We start from the raw sequence: 21920 nt of genomic DNA, 5'->3' as shown, positions 1-21920 counted from the left end.
ACTGCCCCATGCCGCTCTGCAATTGCGTGGTCACTGTCTCGATAGTAAATCGAAGCAAGTCATTGATCCACTGGCAGGGAGACGCCAGCAGCACCACAGACATGCTGATTAGTGTGCCTGGTGGTTTCAAACACCCAGTCTGCAGGCTGGATCCAGCCTGCTTGGCATATTTCTGCAGCCTGCTTGGCATATTCAGATTCTGCAGAATCTCAACTTCAATTATTTTTTTAAAAAAGTTTGTAGCCGTTGTGGTTGCAAATATAATCTTCTAGTGAGAACCATTTGTAAACGTATGCAGTGTTGTCTGCCTGAGTATGCAGATAGCCTGAAACAATGCATCTCAGATGCATGAACTCCTGTACTGCCTATTGATGTCACTGGGGTTTTGACTCTAAAGCCTAAAGGTGACAATTTAAACATCAGTATTGACTTAGCAGATGGGATGAGTAAGGGAATAGGAAGAGCAAGTGGGAATTGGAAATTGCCTGAGGGAAGGGAATGCAAAGGGGTGGGGGGGGGAGGGCAAAAGTAGCAGTGATCCTAAATGTAAACATATTTTCCCACTGAATAATGTTGAACATGACAGTAGGTACTGATTGATTAATAAATGATGACTTAGAATTTAGTTACAAATAAGGGGCCTTGATCTTTTTATAAACCTCCTACTGCTATCAGAGCATATCTAATCATTAGGGCCCTACCAAATTCACGGCCGTGAAAAATGTATCCTGGATCATGAAAACGTGAAATCTGGTGGTCTGTATATTTTTAACCTATGCTATACAGATTTTTTTTAAAATCCTATGACCGTGAAATTGACCAAAATGGACCGTGAATTTGGTAGAGCCCTGCTAATCACCACAATGGTGAAAAAGCTACTGGAGCCACAAATGCCATCTACATTAGGGCTCCTAACATTACTAGCCCCAGCGCAGCTGAATTGTTGTTAGCATCAGCAGTGTAGATGAATCTCCAGAGAAGTTTCATTAAGAGTGGGCCTCACCTGTCCTACAGGCCATCATTCCTGGGAGCAGAGGGGGATAGTGTTTAATCCTGGTTGGAAAAGTTTAGTGTCACAAGTGATAATTGTTGAAGGAATGACCCATTCCAGAATTTAGAAGTAAGATGGAAGGAGACTCATTGATGGGCACAGAAATCCATGTAACACAAGGAATATGATTATTTTTATATTGTTGCCATCCGTTTCAGCCTGTGAGAATTTTCCATAAGACCATTAGGAATACTTCTCCCTGGCGAACAGTTTATCAGCTATTGTTCATCGTTCTCAATGATGAAAGGCAAATGTTTTGCAGTTTGTCAGATGTAGACCGGCATCACTGAAATACAGTGCACTGTACCCTGCAGGCTCCGTGTCATACAGTCTGCAGGCCACTCGTGGCCCCGGACCATTTTTTTTCATAGCCTTTGTTGATATTCATCTGTAGAGCAGTTAAAAAATATATGTTCCTTGTTTAGTTCCCTTTAAAACAGCTGTGATTCACCTGAGGTTTGGTTGTGGACCCTGCCTCTCAGTTCTTAGCCCTTTACTTCCCCTAGTTTGTAACTCTTTTCAGAGTCATTTCAACCAGGTCTGCAGCTGTCCACCTCCATCTTCTCTTCTCTTCCTCTTTGTTTTCGTACCTTTTTGATTTAGCACACTCCTCCTCTGAGCATGACTCAGCTGCAAGTGCCTTCCCAGGCTGCCGGGCAGAATCACAGCCTTTAATAGCATGTGGGCTAGCCAGCCACTTCTCAGGGTGGAGGAGAGATGGTGGGGATAGGTCTGTACACTTTTAGGAGAGAAAGGATGTTTCTATGGTTAAGGCACAGGGAAGGGGCATGGGAGATCTTTGTTAATTCTGGACTCTGCCACAGATTCTGTGTGATGTTGAATTTCTCTGAGCCTTAATGGGGATATTAAACTTCCCCATTTTACAGACTGAAAAAGCTTAATAGCGGCACATAAAACAAGCTGTTTCCTAATGCACAGAAAGTACACTGCATGTTTGGTTTCTTTTAATCCTTGTTTGCTTAGGAAAGTAATGCTTTTTTATTGTTGAACACACAAGGCCCAGTGAGTGTAAATGCACAATGCATGGCAAATGTGGTGTTTAAACAATTCTGTTTATTTTAATAGCCATTCTTTAGATCTGCTAAGATTTAAGACTGTTTGCATTGCTGCTAAAGCTGAATGCAGTCCCCAAACACAGGACTAACCTTTAAAACTCAGCCTATAATAATTGGAAATACAATTCATCCCCTCTTGTCTCCTCACAGAGCCGTTTTTGATTGTATGGCCCCAGGTTTGCTTACACAGTAGACAAATTAGCATAGAATTCATCCAGCTCATCATGCAGGGTCAGGGAGCGAAGAATGTTTGAAGTGTCAAAACAAGAGACTTAACCAGAAAGAGTTTTTCATTCCTTTATTGCTGTGAGTCCAGATTCCCACTACATATGTCCCTGGCTCTAACCCTGGAGGTGGTGATGGCAAATGTTTGTGTTGTACAATATGGTTAATAGTGAATGAACTCTTAAGATCGCAGTAATTTCTTCCAACAGATGCATGACAGATTGTGGAATCTTTTCACATAATGGAAATGTTAATGTTTGATTGAATTGTACTAGGTGAATGCATGGCAGAGAATGTTATGGTCCCAACCAACATCTGGCCCCATTGTGCTAGACAAATATTAAGAGACAGTTCCTTCCCAAAAGAGCTTGCAATCTGGACTGTCAAGGGATGGAGAAAGAGATTGTCATGGAATCGCTCTAACTGGGGAGCAGTGCTTTCCATTGTTATAGTGAAAACTGGTTTAGATTTGACCAAGTTGCTGGGCATGTGCAGGAAATCTTTTAGCTAAGGTCAGAAGGTGCACCAATAAGGATGGATTTGCTGACCCTTATCGCACATTCACACTCTGCTTCAGCTAATAATCTCTTAACTCTCAGCTCTTGTGCTTTTGAAGAAACACTGAAGAAACTTAATAGCTGCAAGTAAAATAGGCAATAAATACATAAAGGATACTGGTTGTCTTATAATGAAGGGCCCTTTGGGAGTTGTGTGTGTCACCAGATTCCTTAAGAACAGAGTTAGCTGGAGTCAGTTATCCCTGGTACACACAGTACAAAGAAAGAAGAGGGTTTTTTGGAGGGATGTGGTAGGAAAACAATTAGAAATGTATTAAAGAAGTTCCTCTGGAGATTAAGGACATCCTGGTTATTTCTTTTGGCCTTGTCCACAGACTGACACATTTTAATATCGTGATGTATGTTTTCTTTGTTGCTCTTTCCTCACCTTTTCCTTTGTACAGTACTGCTACCCTCTGAGCAACAGAACATTATGTGCCTAATGTTCTTTCATCTTGACAGTGGTGTTGAGCTGCTAGCTGGGTGGACTCTGTCTGTATTTAAATATAGATTTTTTTTTTTAAGGGGCATAGCAAAGCAGTTAACCTTAGAAACTATTTCCAGATGGGTGACAGTTTCAGAGCTCTTCAATTATGATAGCCAATATGAATTCTGTTGCTTTAGGTTGTATAGTAGATTAACTAGTTTGTTCAAGTCTGTCTCTCCCACAAGGGCCGTTACACTTCTGTGATGGCAACTCAGATTTTGGTGGACGTTATGTAAATGAAAATGTTCTTGTATTGTCTTCTGTATTCTATTGCTTGTCTGCTTTATATGTAATAGGGATGTTAGCTGTGGCAAGCATCCAAAATTCCAGATTGCATAAGTGTGTGAAGCCCAGCTAACATACACTCTATTAAGTTTCAGTTAGACATGCTTCCTCTCCTAAACTGCACTGTGGTAAACAGCTGTTGTGTTCCACACCAGAAGCATTTATGTTTCAGAGGTGGGTGATGTGAAGCAAAAGGAGAGGATCAGATACATGGAGCAAGAGGCGAAGGGGAGAGGAAATGCTAGGAAAGAGAGCAGGGAAAATTCTCTGCTGGAGAGGAGGCATCAAGGGGAAAGAGAGGGAGTGCCACAGAGGAACAGCATTGGGGCAGTGGGGAGGGGAAGCCAAAGGGCATCCCCTCATGGATGAGAGGAGTCCCTAGGGTGAACAGGTGGAAGCAGGGTGGAGCACACAGGGAAGGACTTGTAGCCTACAGCATGTTGCAAATATCAATACAGGTGGGAAGCACACGGGGGGTGCACATATTCACCTTGCTTAAATGATCAAAATCACAAAATAGCTTTTTGGGAGTAGATTTCCTGTGTAAACATGGGTGTATTGTGGATTTGACTAAGCAGGTACTGTGTGTTACAAGCGAGAGGGCGGCACCAGGAAGAGGGAGATAAAAAGAAAAGGAAGCTCAGGTGTGCCGGGGTGGGGGGGGCGGACAAATCGGGTAAGAAATCCCATAAAGATGTTGCAGGTGGAGCAGAGCACATCCCAAGGAATTGCTGTGGCTCACCCATTTAGTTTGTTAGGAAAGAGGTGAGCCTCTAGGCGAGGAATATGGATTTTGGTGGAAGCCACTGTATATCTGGGTAAGCATCAACAGCAAAATCCTGGCCCTGTGGATACTAATGGCAAAACTCCAGTTGACTTCAATGGAATGAGGACGTCACCATCCAACTTTAGGATCCTAAACCCCAAAGCTTAAAAGCTTGAACTGTTTTCCTGTCACTGCTTTTTATGTATTTTTACAACGTTGATGCTGACTTTGTGCATGCTCTCTTTTTTAAATTTTCGGTGTTGTCTCATTGTAATGCAGGATAATCTTGTAATGATGCAAAAACCCAAAGGAATGTACTGTTGTGTGTGTGTGTGTACACACACAAGTAGCAAAGAACATAGGTTTTAGTGGATTTTTTTCAGCTTTTGCCTTTTTTTCCTCTTGCTCAAGAAAATATTTAAGGACAGTCTGAAATCAGTTTTATAGCCAGAAGCCAGAAGATACCATTTTGATCATCTGTTTGACCTCCTGCATAACATGGGTGATGGAACCTCACCCACTAATTTCTGCATCAGGCCCATAATGTCTATGTGAGCTATAGCATAATGACTTTAATAAGTAAGACTCAAATAATTCAAAATTACCCAAATGCACAAAAATGCTTTCATGCTTCCCAGATTCCCAGCCTATTTAGAGAACCGTCACTTGAAAGATTTTTTTTTTTAAGGATTGCCAGCTACTTAGTTTCAGCCATAGGGTTGACAGAGACCTCACTAGCTTTAACTAAACTACTGCAGCTAAAGAGAGCTGTAGATATTTAAATTAAACGTAATCCTGCAGATGTGAGAATTTTATTTTAACCAGTTTGGGGTAAAATTTGCCGCCTTTTTGGACTGGACCATCTTTTATCAATATGTATAATAGCAGCTATATGGACTATACCCAGATTCACAAAGGGACAAACTCAGGGTTGACAGGCTTCTTCCCACCAACAGTCTGAATCTGACCTCTCGTGCCAGCCTCATCTTATGAGTGTGCCCTTCAGGTGCAGATTATCAGACAACGGCAATCAGTATTTTTATATGCCATTCTTTGAGTCGGCTCTGCATGTTGATATGCCCTGAGGTTCCTAATTTTATTTCGACATCATTGGCAGTGGAAGATAATGTGGAAAGAGATTTTATTTTGAATGTCTTTCATAAGATTGGTTTAAAAAAAATGAATCCTGTCACTGGCTTTTATATGAAGAAGAGTAACTCTTATTTCAGTGACAAATTGTTTGCATTTGAAGTGTTCTTTTCCCTGTGCTGCAGCAGGCCGTGTGATTCCATTCCACTGACACTAAGAAGAAAGAATTAAGTTTGTGCCATTTCCTGTCCTCATTACAATTTTCAGCATGAGATTAATGAGAAGAGAATAATGGCTCATTAATTCAGTCTTTTTCCACTAGGATGAGGTAGCAGGATCTTTATGATCTCTTATTTATAATAGTCAGCTGTCTTGTTTGGATCTTTCTAGTGATCTGTGTTTTGATTGGCTGGCCATACTATCCCACACTAGTGACAGGTTCCTGGACCTGAAGGGTAGATAGTCAAGTCATTACCAGCACAGAATATTAAAGGTCATTGTAGCCCGGTGTGCTGATGTAAGTGACATGTGCATTCTCATAATGCATTCTGCAGTCTAACACGTTAACAACAATGGAATAGTCCGCAGCTGCATGAAACAGCATCTCTTGAGGGGTAACACGTGCTTCTGGTTAAAACTAGGGACTGGGAGACATGGCTCCGAGCTTATATTCTTGGTTCTGTCATTGAATTGCTTTGTGACCTTGGACAAGTTGCTTATTATGACTCAATCTTGGTGCCAGTGAAGTCAGTGGCAAAACTCCCATTGACTTCAATAGGAGCAGGGTTGGATCTTCCTCTAGTTACCCCATCTGTGAAATAGGGACAATAAGGTTCACCTTTGCAAAGAGTGTTGAGATCCTCTGATTAACATCCCCTACGTGCAAGCTGCTGTTGTTTTTAATCTAGAGTTGTGAAGATCCTGTAAGTATGGTCTGCACTGGGGTGTCTTTTTTTTTAATGTAAGAAAAATGATCTGGCAGCATAATGTGTTCATTGGTTCAGTATTTATTACTGTTCCCCCAGATATGAAAAGGGAGCAGCATGGCTAGGAAGGCTGTCTGGTTTCACTGTTTCTGTAAGTGCCTTTGTGCTCTCTGCTGAAACACTGCTGTGGGTAACAGTATTCTGCAGTGAATCACACTAAATCCTGCTCAGTGGGTAATGTGACCTTACACCTCCAATGGCGACAACACTAAGGCAGCACTCGTTATCCTCTCTTCTCTAGCTGGGAAAGAACACCGCTGCCAGGAGGCTGTGCTGAATCAGGGCATTCACTCTTTCTACCTTTTTCTTCCATTTTAATTTGAGAGTGGCTCTGGCACTCTTGTGAGCAAGTGGCTAATAGGCTAACTTGAGGATGACACTGTGTGAAACTCTATGAATGTGTGTGAACGTGATTAATGGTAGCATGAACCTCACACTGTTTGGCTCTGCTTAGGAACACAAATATTAAAGATGCACAGGCTGAACATCATTTATGTCTATCTCTTCCCATTTCCTTGTCCACCTGCAACTTCCTTAGGCTTCAAAGTCCTTCCCTGCACTCCCTGACTTCCCTTCACACTTTCAGCTTCCTCCCTTTCTTCTCACTTCCAGCTCCTTAACTCCCACAGCACCTCTGCCCCCTGAAACTTCTGACTGCCTCTCTCCCCATGAGCCCCCAGCAAGTAAAGTACTTGCGCTTCCTTTGATACTCCCTTGTGTGAAGGTACGCAGTCTCGTTCATGGCTCTGAGATGTTGCCTTGTGTAAGTCTCATGCTGTGTGTTTTTGGAGCTTCCCCTGTGCACAGCATTCTAGAGCGTACAGTATTGGAACAGAGCAGCACCAGAGTCCTAGAGCTGCAAACATGCAGCAAGTGACAAGAGATTCTCCAGTGAGATCATCCAAGGCAAGGTGCAATTAACTAAGAAATTATGGGATGGGAGGGAGCATGAAGAGTCAAGGTGGTCATGGATAGCAGGAGGAGGAGGAGGTGGGGAGGACAGGGACAAATGGAGAGTGAGTGATAAACACAGTATCAGCCTTGGTATGCCAGTCAAAACTTTACAATCTAAACTCCAAATGTTAAGGGCATGTGGATACCCCTACAAACTGCCATACAAGCTCTACCAATGGATCCCATGCCTGACTTGCCGCAGGCTGGTATTCCATTCACGGGCCTCTCTTGGACCAAACTGGTGTGGGAATGTACGCAGACAGGCACCAAAAGGAGTGATCTTGTGACTTTCTCTCTGTCTCTCATTTTCTAAGCAAAAAGCTAAATTCTGGGGCAAAATTCTACTCCACTTACACCCTCTGCAATCCCACTAAGATCAACTATTAAAAGTGATGGATGTTCAGTAGTGACATATTGTGCTAGCTTACCTTCTCCTCCCAGGACTAGCTCTTTGTACACTGATGCTGCTAAGTTTTGTGCTTAAAATGCAGGTCAAAGTATTGGAATATTCAGCGCGTCCAGTATTGGCAGGATATCTGTAGGTGCTTTATGACCGTAGCAAGGAGATGATAAAGATCTTATTGTATGACAGAGATTGTAACAAGAACAGGAAATGACACAGTGGCAGCTCATTTTCTCAGAGAATGTAATGGGAAGGGAGATTGGTGCAGCATTAATCAGATCTTCAGTTAAACATTTTTAGCAAAGCTGGGAAGTTCAGCTAATTGAATCTGTTCTCATTTCCATCCTCCTGCTGTAATTTTGTGCTCAGCTTGGGATGATGTATCAAGAAATCACTTTCATTCTTTATCAGTTGCAGTCTCTAGCTGCAGATGGTGGACACTGTGCTGAATTGTGTGGTAGTTGCACAGTGAGCCAGCCATAAAGGCTCCAGGCCATTTTCATCGTAATGAACGTCAGCTGGCTCAGTTCCATTGGGTTATGACTGCTCTCCCCACCCCATTTTCTCAGTCCACATTACTAAAAGAATAAATACATCCGATGTTTGCTATGTCCCACCTATTAATATTTGTTGTTTGTACTGCAGTAGTGCCTGTAGCCCTGACAGCTCTATTGTGTTAGGCACCGTACATAGTGCATAGGGTGGAAGACAGTCCCTGCCCTAAAGAGCTTACAGTCTAAATAAGTGGGACCTTTTTAACACACCACAGTGGCTGTGCTTAAAATATACTTTTTGCTTGGTTCACTTCTAAATGCGTGTTTACATGAGTTCATGCACAATGACCTTGATTGCTACCTGTTGGTCACATAAACAATTACAAAACCTGGATTCAGCAGCCAAAATGGGACAGCACTGAGTATTGGCTGGCCTAACAGCTGTGATATTTTGTTTAAAAAAAAAAAATAGCAAGAACAAAAGAAAGCAACATTTTGAGTGTGTCCAAGTCCTGGAATATCAGATACCATAAAAAAAAAATCTGTATGTGTACTAGATAGAAGTGGCATCACCATGCAACTCCGTAATCTTCCAAAGTGTCCTCCTGCCCCAGCATGCACGGGTAATCCACATGCCCCCATGACATGTAGGTTACAAACGGGCTATTCTGTAAAACCTGTAATAGATTTTTCATGTGGGTTATCTCTGCTTTGGATGTTCCAGTCTTCAGGTCTACAACCCTTAACAGAGATCTTTCCCCTGTGTTGCGCTGTTCACACAGTTTTGGATGCTGTGGTTAATACTTTCAAAGAGTCATTTTAGCTAAATATGTTCCAGAAACATTTGAGGAGCTTCTGAAATGGGTACACTTTCTGCATGTTTGTTCTTCAAGCATCCTAAGCAAAGCATATTGGTAATATTCAGTTAAATAGCTGATTGAATATACGTGCAAACTCTATTCCAATTTAAAAATAAAAAAGCAAGAATTCCACCTACTGATGTTTGTGCTGCCACCCGATAAGTTAGGTGGAGTTTTGTAAATTTGCATCAATTCGGGAAAGAGTATGGGAAGACCTGCGAGTTCCCAAACAAACTTTGCAATTACATGAGTTCACTCTTTTACTGTTTTGCTAAATTGTATTATGTTGGTAGCCTTGGTCTTTGTGGCGAGGCTTTAGTTGGCGCTGATGAGGGCCTATGTTTTGAAAAGTGACTTGTGATTTTGAGTGCCTTGATTTTTGGATGCCCAACTGGAGACTCCTTAAAGGGACCTGATTTTCAGGGGCGGGCACTAAGTATTTTCTACAAAACAGGTCCCTTTAAAGGGTTTCAAGTTGGCCTCCCAAAAACAGACACACACGGTTGTTTATATAATTTAGGCTGAGATCACCACACTCATTTCATTTGTGAACTGCCATTTTGGTTAGAGATTGACAAGGTATAGGAAGATGCTTTATAAGCATTCCCCAGTTAGCTCTGCTGATATGTCTCAATCACAAGCTGCAGTAGTTTCAGTTATTCCAATTCAGGGCCTCTCTTCAGCCAGATTATTGTGAGAGAGGATTTGTGAGATGAGCAAATGTACACTGACTGGTCCACTAACCTCATTTTTATTTGTATCTTAAATCAGAATTTTAATCCAAGTCTCCAGTTCTTATGGACCTACTTGTGACCACCCTAACTCACAGTATCTTTTAATATGCAAAAGCGTGCTGCATTCTACAGTCCAAGTGCATTTTGTAATTTGTCTTTAAAGTGTTAATAAACTCATTGTAAACCCTATTCTTTAACGTTTGTTCTTTGCACAAATTGCTTTCGGCTTAGTTAACACATGATTACAAATTGTACTGTACACAAGGCATGGAGCAAAGCTAGTTCCACAGAAGATGAATGTGGAACCTGGATCCGCTTCTGCAACTTGACTAGTAAACAGAAAGACAAGTGACTGATGTACAGTGCTTCTCAAGCTGTGCTATAGGTCCATGAGTAGCTTGCAAATCACGTGTTTGTGTTGCACAAAATGAAATATTTTAAGGACCAAGCTGCTTGGGCAGTGGGTCCGTAAGTGTCTGTTTCTCTTGAGGAATGCTTCTTTTAAAAAATTTGGAAAATCACTGTTGTTTATCTTCCCCCCAAAAAATATCACATTGCAGCTGTTTGGTGTTAAATTCTGCTCAGTGATTGTTTGAGTTTGACCCTGTTTAAAGTGAGGAAAATCCAGAAGGCTGTGTTTTTTTTGTGAATGCCAGTTTCTCAGCACTATTTTCCTCTTGTTTTTGTAGGGAGAAGTGTCTCTTCCCACTGCAGCTGGCTTTGGAATCAAAGAACGTGAAGTTGGCCCAACATGCTTTAGCAGGGATGCAGGTATGGCTTGAGACTTGGGTGGATTTTGACTTGCTTGGTTGGAGGGTGAATGTAGAAAATGGCAGCTCCCATATGATTTAAATTCAAAGGAAATATAGGTGTTTAAAATGAAAGAAAGTACTGTAAACAAAGCATCAAACCTTGGGGTGACTTAGTGATAGCAAGGGCACTGCTGAGAAGGCATCCAGGAGCTAGTCTCTGCGCTAGCAGAGGCAGAAGATTCTGTGGAAGCTGCATGCTCTGCAAATAATGGATAGCACCTGGCTTTGCGCTTGGACTCCAGCAAACGACTAAGGAGCTGCATTGGCCTGAAGAGAGTCCCATCCAGCCCTCTTTGATCAGCTCAGAGGACAGTGATGTTTTGAGGCTGGAAAGCGTAACGTAGACATAAGTAGTGAGGGCTCTGTTATAAATGTATGGGACTCCTCCCACTGAAATATTGAAATCAAAATTCCCCACACATTCAGTAGCACTAGGTGAACTGAAGGGGTTTTATCAATTACAACTGAAAACAGCCATGCGATGCATGTACCAAGAAAATCAGATGCAGGCTTCAGAGAGCTAAAGCATTTGTAGGTAACAAAATGGAAACGGCGCATATGTTTTCACTTCTTTGAAGGAAAATGGACATTGCACCAGTATGCAATTAATGTTTATTTCTAGGAATATAGTTTTGTAGGGAAGGCTTCATACTGCTATTCTACTAAATACAAGTTGCTGTTCACTAAGGTACAATTCATCCCTGTGCAAAGGGCCAGCATGAGGTCTTGTTTTGAGAGCATAAGTAGGACTGAAGTAGTGCACACGCCTTTTTGTGTTGCTGTGTTTCACCCCCATGTAGCTGAAAGTAGTTTTGTTTTTTTGAGACTAATAAAAGGGCCAATATTTAGATTTGAAAACAGGCTCCCATAAAAATTCAGTTCAAGTCCCTTTGATTATTTTTTTAAGTTGGATTTGCTCTTTTGTGCCACCTTTTCTAGCTCTGTCATGCTGTCTGGAAGTACCCACTGTGACACTCCATTACTCAAGTACTGGCTTCTTTCCACGCAAAGGGAACCTGATCAGGCCATAAAAATCAGTAGGACTGTGTCAAATCTACCCCTTATACAACCTCTCAACTCCTACCCCTGGCAAATACACACCAGATTTCATACCACCAGCACAAACCACTGGTCAGGCTGCCTTCTCTTTGGGGGTTTAGTTAATGTTTTAGATTATGTATCTTTCAAGAGATGACTAAATATCTCTTCCCACCCTCTGCCAGTGATTAGCAATGCCACCTCCACAGTGCTTCTGTCCCCCTGGCAGGCAGCTCAAAGGAAGAGAGTGGGATGATCGCTAAACCTTTATCTCCCACTAAGCAAATGTAAAATAGTGGTAGCTCTAGGCCTCCAAAACATATACAGAGTGGAAAATGAGTCTGGTTTGAATTGTTACTTCTAAAATGACATTATCTGAGGGCTTCACCAAAGCCAAGTCCAGCAGCCTTCAGAAATTGACATGTTGAGAGTCCACTGGAAAATGACCTTTTTGAGATCATTTGAGCTGCCAGAAAAGAAATAAAAAAGCCACTTGTAGAATTCAGTAATGAACCCAACAGTGTTAGTTGCATCGTCAGCAAAGCCTAGATCCTGTCCTGATGGCCTTCAGAGAAGGAAGGGCAGGTATGCAACTAGTACTCTGATCATGGCCCGATTAAGGCCTTTAGAGGCCCTAAGCACTGAAAAGATTATGGTGCCCCCCATATGTAGTTCAAAATAAAAACAATACTATACCGTAAATTAACATTTTATTTTTCAAAATGACACACAACTCTACATGTATGCTGAAATTAAAATAGCTTCTTTCTAGATGTTCTGATTGCAAAATTCTGGATAAATTAATCAAAGCTGACTCGATGAAGCATGTCTGCTTCCATACACAATAGGGAAAGTGAATTAAGTCTGTCCTGACACGTTGTTTGAGGGTTTTTTATTCTTTTCAGCTAAGAAAAAGAGCGTTCTGCAGAGCAGTTAGTAATCATAGTGCGATCTCTACATTTAGAAATACACATTGTATTCCATCTTTCAATATCAGAGGGGTAGCCGTGTTAGTCTGGATCTGTAAAAGCAGCAAAGAATCCTGTGGCACCTTATAGACTAACAGACGTTTTGCAGCATGAGCTTTCGTGGGTGAATACGAAGAAGTGGGTATTCACCCACGAAAGCTCATGCTGCAAAACGTCTGTTAGTCTAAAAGGTGCCACCGGATTCTTTGCTGCTTTTACATCTTTCAATATTATGTCATGAAGATCAATGTGACTGAATTTCATTTTTCCTGTTTCATTAAACTTTGCGCGCATATAACAGTGGAACTGCTGTACTTCTCCACAGAGATTCATGTTCAAGTCAACAGGGTATGAGTCAACTAGCCTTTGGGAACCTTGTGAATATTGTTCGTCAGATAAGTCCATATTGTTTAGAAAAGAAAATCTACTTGATACTTCTTTGTACACGTCACCTCTCCTCTTCATATGAGCGTCAAGTGTATCAATTATAGCGTAGTAAGTAGATACGTAAAATTTGTCTCTAGGATTCAATGCTGTTTCTGTTGCACTGCTATCATTTGCTTGTTTTTTCCTGATTCGCTTGCGGGACTGGGCTTCTTTGCAGTTAGCATCAGGCAAGATATCTTTTGAAATGTCTTCAAATCTTTCGAAATCATTCCTCAAAGTGTATAAGTGGTCTGCTAATGAATGACAGAGGTCTGCACATGTTTTCAAATCCAGTTCTTTTCTTGGAGAGCTTGACTTTTGTGTGGTAAAAGTTTTTTATAAAATTTCATTCCATATGGTCAACATGAATATAAACTCTAGTTCTTGCATCTTGTTTGCAATGTTTTCTGCCTCTCGTATAGTTTCTCCCTTTTGTGATTGGTCTTCAGCTATACTTTCTAATGCATCCACAATCTTTGAGTAGGACTCCAGAATTGCATTTGTTGCCACTGCATGTGCCTCCCAGCGAGTATTAGAAAGAGATTTCAACACATGATCATTGCCCAAATATGTTTTAAGAACTGCCCATCGGTGTGTTGAGGCAGAGAAAAATGTATAAAGTAACTGGATTGTTGAGAAAAATCTTACTGCCACCGGACAATAATCAACAGCACTGCGGCCAACAAGATTGAGAGAGTGTGCAGCACATGGTATGAATACAGGTCTGTCACATCTTAGGCGCATTTAACATGCACAATTTCAGCTTTACGCGGTCGGCAAAAACAAGAAAAAAAAACAAAGAGAAAAATAACCATTTAAATACTGTTTCTGTAGTGCGGGCGATTCCTCCCACCATTACACTCAATGTAATTTTGACTATACGCGATTTTCGCTTTACGCACTGACTGTGGAATGTAACCCCAGCGTAAAATGAGACAGACCTGTATGGCATATTTGTTCTGTTCTAAAAGCTGCTTCTGCATTCCTTGATAACGCCCTGACATATTGGCAGTGTTGTCATAAGATTGACCTCTGCACTTTGAGAAATCTGTTTTGCAAACTTGGCACAGATAAGGTAGTACTTGATTTGCCATTTCTTCACCGGTGTGGCTTTTCAAATTGAGGAATGTTATAAATCATTCAACTGGTTTTCCATCTGTGGGAGACACATGTCTTAGTACAATACTCTATTGATCAATATGTGAAAGATCAGGTGTAGAGTTGACAGATAAATTAAGTACCCAGCAGTACTTATTTCATCCATGATAGCTGAACGAACTTTATCACTCATTAGCCCAATGAGTTCATCACATAATGTTTTGGATAAGTAATGATGGGTTACCTTTGCCAGCATTCCCATATTTTGAGATATGGCCTGCTAAAAATGGGTCAAACTGAGCCACAAGCTCCAACAATCCCAAGAAATTTCCATTCTGCAGTGATCTAAATGTGTCAATCCCCGGAAAGGCAGACCACGTTCAACTAATGTTTGAATTACAGGTATAACATGCTGCAAGACATGATGCCAGTATTCACGCTCCCCTTTAATTTGTTCTTTCAGTATTTGTCAATCCAAATCTTCGATTTAAATATGTCAACACTGAATCTCTGTGAGTAGTGCTATTTTCATGCTGATCATCTAAAACAGTATTCCGCCAGCCACTAAATCCATCTGCAGCAAACTCGGATGTTGAAGGTTTATATGCAAAAAGTGTGCAAACAAAACCGTACACAGACCCTGTTGATGAATACAGTAGCCATTCTTGAGTGTATTTCTCACCATTCGCTTTCATGCTGAAAAATATTTTTTGTGGACATTATCTTGTTTGTTTGCCATCGGTAAAAGCCCAACTTGATTTCTCAAATGGCCCAGTGTGGTGTTGACAGTCATTTGGTCCACGATCTATCCAGTAAGCTACATCATCGGTACTGAAATCAATCCACACACCAGGATCTTTTCTCCTATTATTTACAGCATGAGCAGGTTCTGTCTCTGACACATCCACACCTTCTAGAACAATGTCTGTTTTACCACCAGGAGTAGGATGGTCAGTTACAGTCTCTGATTTCCTCACATTATTTCGATCTACGTTAGTAGGATGCCCCCCTGGTTTAGGTGGGGATAAGTAATAAAAAAAAACAGAAAAATGGGGGACAAGTGTGTAGTGGAGTGTAAGGAAGTCTAACAACGTTCTGATTTTTCCCATGATGACTGCTTCGATGCTTTTTTTGAAATATCAATGTTTTTCCAAAAAAAAATCTCAAACCCTGCTTTGCTGGTGCCCTAAATACATGCTTAGTCTGCCTATTGGGTAATCCAGCCCTGACTCTGATTACCAATATGTAATAGGTTCCAATGGAGTTAAATAATCGGAGGGTGGGGGAGAGAATCAACAGTCTCTGAGACTTTACTACCTTCTGCCTTATTGCAGAAGCTGCTGTCTGATGAGAGATTTGTATCCGTGGAAACAGGCTCAGATGAGAAGCAGCTACTAAATCAGATGCTGAATGCTGTCAAAGTGACTCCTTCCCTGAACGAAGACCTGCAGGTAGAAGTGATGAAGGTGAGTGATTTACCGATGTCAGTGCTTGCGACAGAGACTGACTGACTTACTCCAGGGGTTTGTGATCAAATTTAGAAGTGTCTTGTGCACGTCCTGCCAGGAATTGATCCCCTCCTTGTTGACCATGAACACTCATTTGCATTGCTATTTGAATTGTGTTACACACCAGCTTTCATGTGTTGCCTCTTAACACAGTTATCTCCCCATGTATATGATAGGAGACAAATTTAAATGGCATAATGCGTTCACTCTGGTTTGAAAACTTCCTTGGAAGGAGTTCAGAGATGTCACAAGGGCTCGCATTTGTATGTGCTCAGTGTTTGTTGTGTGCACTGAGACCGAGGATTTGCACACTCGAAACCCTGGTTGTATGCACACACTTTAGAAAATTTGGACCACATTCTCTATCTGTTCTTTGCCTCTTTCTAAAAAATTTGATTACAAATAGTGGATGGCCAAAGCTGTGGGGGAGGGAAGGGATTTTGACTTATCTGGGCACCTGCTGGTTACCCCCCAAATATCTTTGAACTAGTGTATGGGGAGCCACCCACATTTCGTATGATTTAAAGGAAGCTTTTATTCCTAGAAATACTTGTACTGCTTCAGGATGTTAGCTATATGAGTCAGAAGCTCAGTTGGCAGCTGCCATTGTATCAGAAGTGAGAGGATGTCAAAAAATGACTTGTCCTGCCAACAGGCTTTCCAGTACTACCGGAATTTCAGATGCCAGCTCATGATCCCTTATTAAAGGTACAGTAAGGCATCAACTTCAGTTAACTGCATTCCTGACAGCGAACAGTACTGTGATGGATGGATTCAAGTCCTTTTAGTTGTGAATTTTATATTTGATGTAAAGAATTTCTCTTTGCTATCCTCTTCCAAAGAGATGCTTACTATTAGGAAGGGAACTCCAGGAGAAACTCTTTGAGGAGGCCCTTTCTGCATGTTCTGTTATAGGTGCCTCATATAGAATTAAGATTTTGTGAAGCCATTTGTCCAAAGGGACCTGACTCACCTCTGCTCCTAGATCCAACTACTGCTACTCATTTGCCTTAAAGATTTTGTTTGCTTTTCTGTATTTCTTTGTGGTTTTAAGCACTGAATGGTGCCCCTGCTTGAAGGGTTAAAAATGGCCCTTTCTAAAACTGCTCCATATTGTGCAAATTGCTGCTTTTTCTGTTTTTTATTCAAAGCTGATCATTTCCTTTGTGCCCCTAGCAAAAATCATTTGTGTGTGTGCGCAGTACTCAATGCACATATACAAATTGAAGAGTGAAGCCTATCAAAGAAGATGTGCAATGGGTGGGGGTTATCAGGGAACTGGCTTCAACTCCCTCATTATTGGGGTAAACCCTAGCTCTGATGCAACTTAAAGCTGGTGAGAGCGATCCTAAGCACCAATCAACTACGGATCCTGCCTACCTCAGACACACTGCCTCCCTCCTTAAACATGCCCTCTGTGGAGGGAGGGGACTGGCACAGGGATAAGAATCAACACATCTGCAATGATAGGGGGTTCTCTTCTATCAGGGGACTTCTCTGAGACCAGTGGCAACCGGTTTCCAGCTTCCTATTTTGTGCAAAGTGACTGGGAACTCCTCCCCGCTCCCATGCATCACCTCTAGGGGGCACAAATATGCTTACTTGCCCTAGGCACTAAAATGCTTTGTAATGGCTCTGCTTCATGGCTAGAAGGGACCCTGAGCTCATCTGGTCAGACCTCCTGTATAACACAGTACACAGAATTTCATCAAGTTACCCCTGTGTTCAGCCAATCACTTATATTTGGCTAAAGCATAACTTTCAGAAAGGCATACAGCCTTGATGTGAAGACCTCAAGAGATGGATAATCCACTGCTTTCTGTGGTAGTTTGTTCCAATGATTAATCATTTAAACTGGAGGGCAGGGGAAAACTGGGATGCCACAAAACTGGAGGCCACTTTTGAAATTTGGGCATGAATGTGTACCTGAATTACCCTCTCATTCCCAGAGATGGTCCCTTCCAGGTCAAATTTGAAGGATAGTGTGGGTAAACATATACTGTTCTGCCCACTTTTTTACTAGATTTATAGATAAAGTCCTCTGTTTATCTCCAAGGCTGCCAATCAGGCCTCATTTCACTTAAAGTGTAACTTGTATCACTTAAAGAAAATATTACAAACTGTGTTACAAAGAAATCTCATTAACAATAAGAATACCTCATTAGAGCTAATAATTAATGTATTAACTACTTAAGGTTCACTGATAGTTTTGTTTGTTTGTTTTTTTCCTTTTTTTAGGAAAAAGGAAATTACCCAAAGGATAATTGTAATTTCTGTTGGTAACAAAATACACAGCATTAAAATGTATAAAAATGAGTAATATTAATACATTTAATTACAATAACTGTATATTAATATTGTCTAATGTCCCCAGCTAATTGCAGTCTTTTGCATTCCTCTTGTTCTGGAGAGTTATCTTTTTCCTTGATCTATTTTTGTCATGTTTTAAATTCCTATGTTTGTTACTAACTCCGTCCCTGATATGCTTTTGGGACATGATTCAAAGCCTTCTGAAGTCAGTGGAAAGACTCTCTCGTTGGCTTCAGTGGGCTTTGGATTGGTCCATTAGGGACACAAGCAGATCCCCTGCAATATACTGTCCAAAATGAAGGTTGCCAAGAGGAACTCAAAGCGTTCATCTCTCATGGTGCCTGTTGCTCTGGTATGTAGCAGGATTACCTCAGCACCCTTATCTCTTCTAGGAAACTATGAATTTTAATTAAAAATGGAATTTCACTTGGCAATAAGCAAACAAGATTAAATTAATCAAAACTCAGTTGGGGATTTGCTGGCAGTAATGTTAATCCTTCTGAAACCAACCCGTGGACTGTGTCTCTTCGTAAAGGCCATCCTATATAGAGTGAATGCATAGGGTTGCCAACCTCCAGGATTGACCTGGAGTCTCCCAGAATCGGCATTGATCTCCTGGTGACTATTGAAAGCAATCCAGGAGATTTTAATAGAATATTTTAAGAAAATGACGTGTCATGTATGGGGAGTGGGGGGTATTTCCCAGAATAGCTTCAGTCAGAGTTGGCAACTCTGTGAATGCATGAGGATTCCCTATCACTTCCTTCTTTAGGAGTGCTGTTTCTCTCTTGAAATCCTAGTCCTCTTCTCACGTCTCGATCATTGTGAATGTTGGTAACTGACCCATCTCTGAGTCTAACACCAGTATTTTTCAATGGACTGTTAACTGAGTGATTCTTATGTAAACTTTTCTGATATTTGGCACCCTGGTGCCTAACTTCCCATTGCAAAGCTCTGAAAGTTCCACAAGGCAAGGAAATGAAAGATCCGAGAGCTTTCTGGATTATGTCTGTGCGACACCAGGCATATATGGCAAAACACAAAGGCTTCTGTTAGGTTGCATATGATCTTTCTGGCCGCCTTCCTCCAACGAACTTTTGCACTCAGGTCATGTGTCCTTTGATGATTGCATAAAAATCTGATAATCTCCATATGGTATTGTTGCTCTTTGCCTAGAAAAAGATGCATTGATATAGTGAGCATGATACAAGGTCTATCTCAGTAATTATTCCATCTGGGTCATTTCACACTTCTTCTCTACCTCCAACCCCATTCTATGCTGTGAAATACTCAGGCCCAGACTCACTATTATTCCCACATTGTTAATTTAATGTAAGGTTGTTCAAGCACATTTCCTCATAACAAAAACACTAAAAAGCGACAAAATCAGGAGATAAGGCAACAACTGTACCCAACACAATACTAGTCTCCAAGCATTAGTCCACTATCATCACAACACTAATACCCTCTTGAACATGCTCCATTCCAATTCAGCAACTCATACAACTTTACGATAATCAGATCAACTATGTATATATCTTTATTCAGGTGACAGCGTGGCCTGTAGGATGGAGCACTGGACTGGGACTCAGAATATTGGGGTTCAATTTCCTGGCTGTGCCATCGACTTGTTGGTGGCATTTCAGGAATGCCTCAGTTTCCCCTCTGAGGATAATGTTACTTAGCTCCTTTGTAAAGCACTTTAAGATCTACAAAGCATTATATAAGAGCTAGGTATCCTTAAGTGTATGCTACTAAACTGAACCAATGCTAATTACAAATGTGATGTGTTGTATAATGAAGTAATAAATAGGTTAGTTAATGTTCTGCATTGCAGAGGTTTTCAGGCTTTTGACATGTGCACTGAGGATAAGGGTGTTGTTGAATTGAAATTTCTTGTGTTGGCTTTTGGGGCCACATCTTAATTTCAATGAATTAAATGCTAGCATGCATCCAGCTTTTAGGGTTGTATAGGACTACCTTACATAGCTGGTACTTGTGTCACTGAAAGTGTTAGCAGAGAACTAGCCTAGAGTCTGAATTGATTCTGGGAAGGCTCTTGATTAATTTAGAGACAAACAGTTTTTTTTTGTCTTGAGCTCGAAAATCTTGTTAAATGGTTTTAGCATTTTTTCCTTATGAAATTAGACCACTTTACTCGCAAGATCATGTAAGAGCAGCATAGAGGCCTGTGGCACCGTATAGACTAACAGACGTTTTGGAGCATGAGCTTTCGTGGGTGAATACCCACTTCGTCGGATGCATGTAGTGGAAATTTCCAGGGGCAGGTATATATATGCAAGCAAGAAACAGGCTAGATGTGCAGTGTTGACAAGAATACTATCAGATATGGTCAGGTCAGCAGTGCAGGAGGAAACTGATCTCCTGCTGAACAGTTTTAGTGTCTGTTTTGTGATAGTATTACAGGTGACCAGCACCTTTCTTTTCTGGGTCTGCTGGTAGCAAAAAGGAATTTAGCTCAGAACATGACCTTCTGGCTCTAAAGCAAGTGAAGCTAAACATAAAAGAAAAGTGTGTTAGACAAGAAAGCTCCAAAGAGCAAGGACAATTTTTTTTGCACAGTTTTTTATCATATGCAATATTCATTCTTACCACATTATTGTGATGTCTATTTGTAAAATGCCAGCCTTCCTACTGATTTAGTTTGCAGCCTAATTCTTTATTTTATAAGAAATTAATCAGAGGGGTCTTCCCAATGCAAAACAGACATAATACTCTTTTTTAACAGTCATGGAGAGAGGCTCGGAAAAATCATATTTAAGTATGGTGCACACACTTCTGAACACTGTGGAGGAACAGCAGTAGTGTTAAAATAGCAGGCAAATCATTTTGGAAAGTAACAATTGGCAATTTAAGATGTGCTCATCTCTCACTACCACTTTTGTTTGCTCTCTTTGTAATTTCAGTTAAATTAATGAGCTCTAGTACGTCACTGAGAAGCTTGGGTGCACAAGGAATGTGGGATTAGACCCTATAAAAGAATTTGGGATGGAAAACCTGAAACTACTGAGACAGACGCTGCATGGGAGTATCAAGAGATGGAAATACTTAATTAAGGCCATCTCTGATGGAAAGCCATTTGCCTGAGATAGTGTCAGTGGTGACCTTTTCTAGTATTTATGAGTCACTATTTCACTCCTAGTTAATGTGATAAAGATGTTCTGGTTATAGGCTCTGAATATTTCCTGCAGCTCTAATAGGCAGGGCTCCCCATCTTCTTTTCTGAGCCCAGATAAACGTATCTTCAGGCAGCTAGCAGCCACTGATTGGTATATCGTATGGCATAGTTTGGAAACAAGCAGCATTGCAAAAAAGGATACAGTTTACAAAAGGGTGGTCAGAGGAAGGAAGAGCTCTGCTAATCCTTGTCTTTGTGTGTTGTCCATAGTGACTCGTTGTTTTTAGTAAAGATTAGTTTATTTCCAGCAACTACAAACTCACATTTGTTGGTGGATTAGGTGTACTGCTCTCTGATTTGTATTATCTTTCATGTTCTGTTGGCTTTCACTGACAATGCTCTGGTTAATCCATGCATGAGATTTAATGAACCTTTGCGAAAACTGCTTTAAGGCAACCTTTTTCTGTACCTCTTTACTTACCCATTAATATGGGAACCCTACAGCAATAAGATAGACAGCATTTTCTGTGATTTCAGCATTCACTTTGTCTAAATGCATAAGGGAAATCCAAAAATAGAAATTACAGTTCTACAGTCATAAATTTAGGTACAGCCAGCATAGACAGACCACAGCAAATCATTCTGCCTCTAAAA

At 41.1% G+C, this 21920-nt stretch overlaps 1 protein-coding gene across 9 annotated transcripts in view; it reads left to right on the top strand.

The window, feature by feature from the left end:
• ARFGEF3 (ARFGEF family member 3) overlaps window positions 1–21920 on the top strand; it is a 118324-nt gene that overhangs the window by 16232 nt on the left and 80172 nt on the right. For all 9 annotated transcript variants that reach the window (XR_005596986.1, XM_039532493.1, XM_039532490.1 and 6 more), the window contains exons 3-4: window positions 10657–10738; window positions 15644–15775. Coding sequence is in view for 8 of the 9 variants with exons in the window: in XM_039532493.1 (XP_039388427.1) it covers window positions 10657–10738; window positions 15644–15775 (214 nt within the window). In the remaining variant the exon portion in view is untranslated. The remainder of the gene's footprint in view (window positions 1–10656; window positions 10739–15643; window positions 15776–21920) is intronic.

Source organism: Mauremys reevesii, linkage group 3 (assembly GCF_016161935.1).
Source record: "Mauremys reevesii isolate NIE-2019 linkage group 3, ASM1616193v1, whole genome shotgun sequence".
Lineage (NCBI taxonomy): Eukaryota > Metazoa > Chordata > Testudines > Geoemydidae > Mauremys > Mauremys reevesii.
This window is presented reverse-complemented; position numbering and strand designations above follow the sequence as displayed.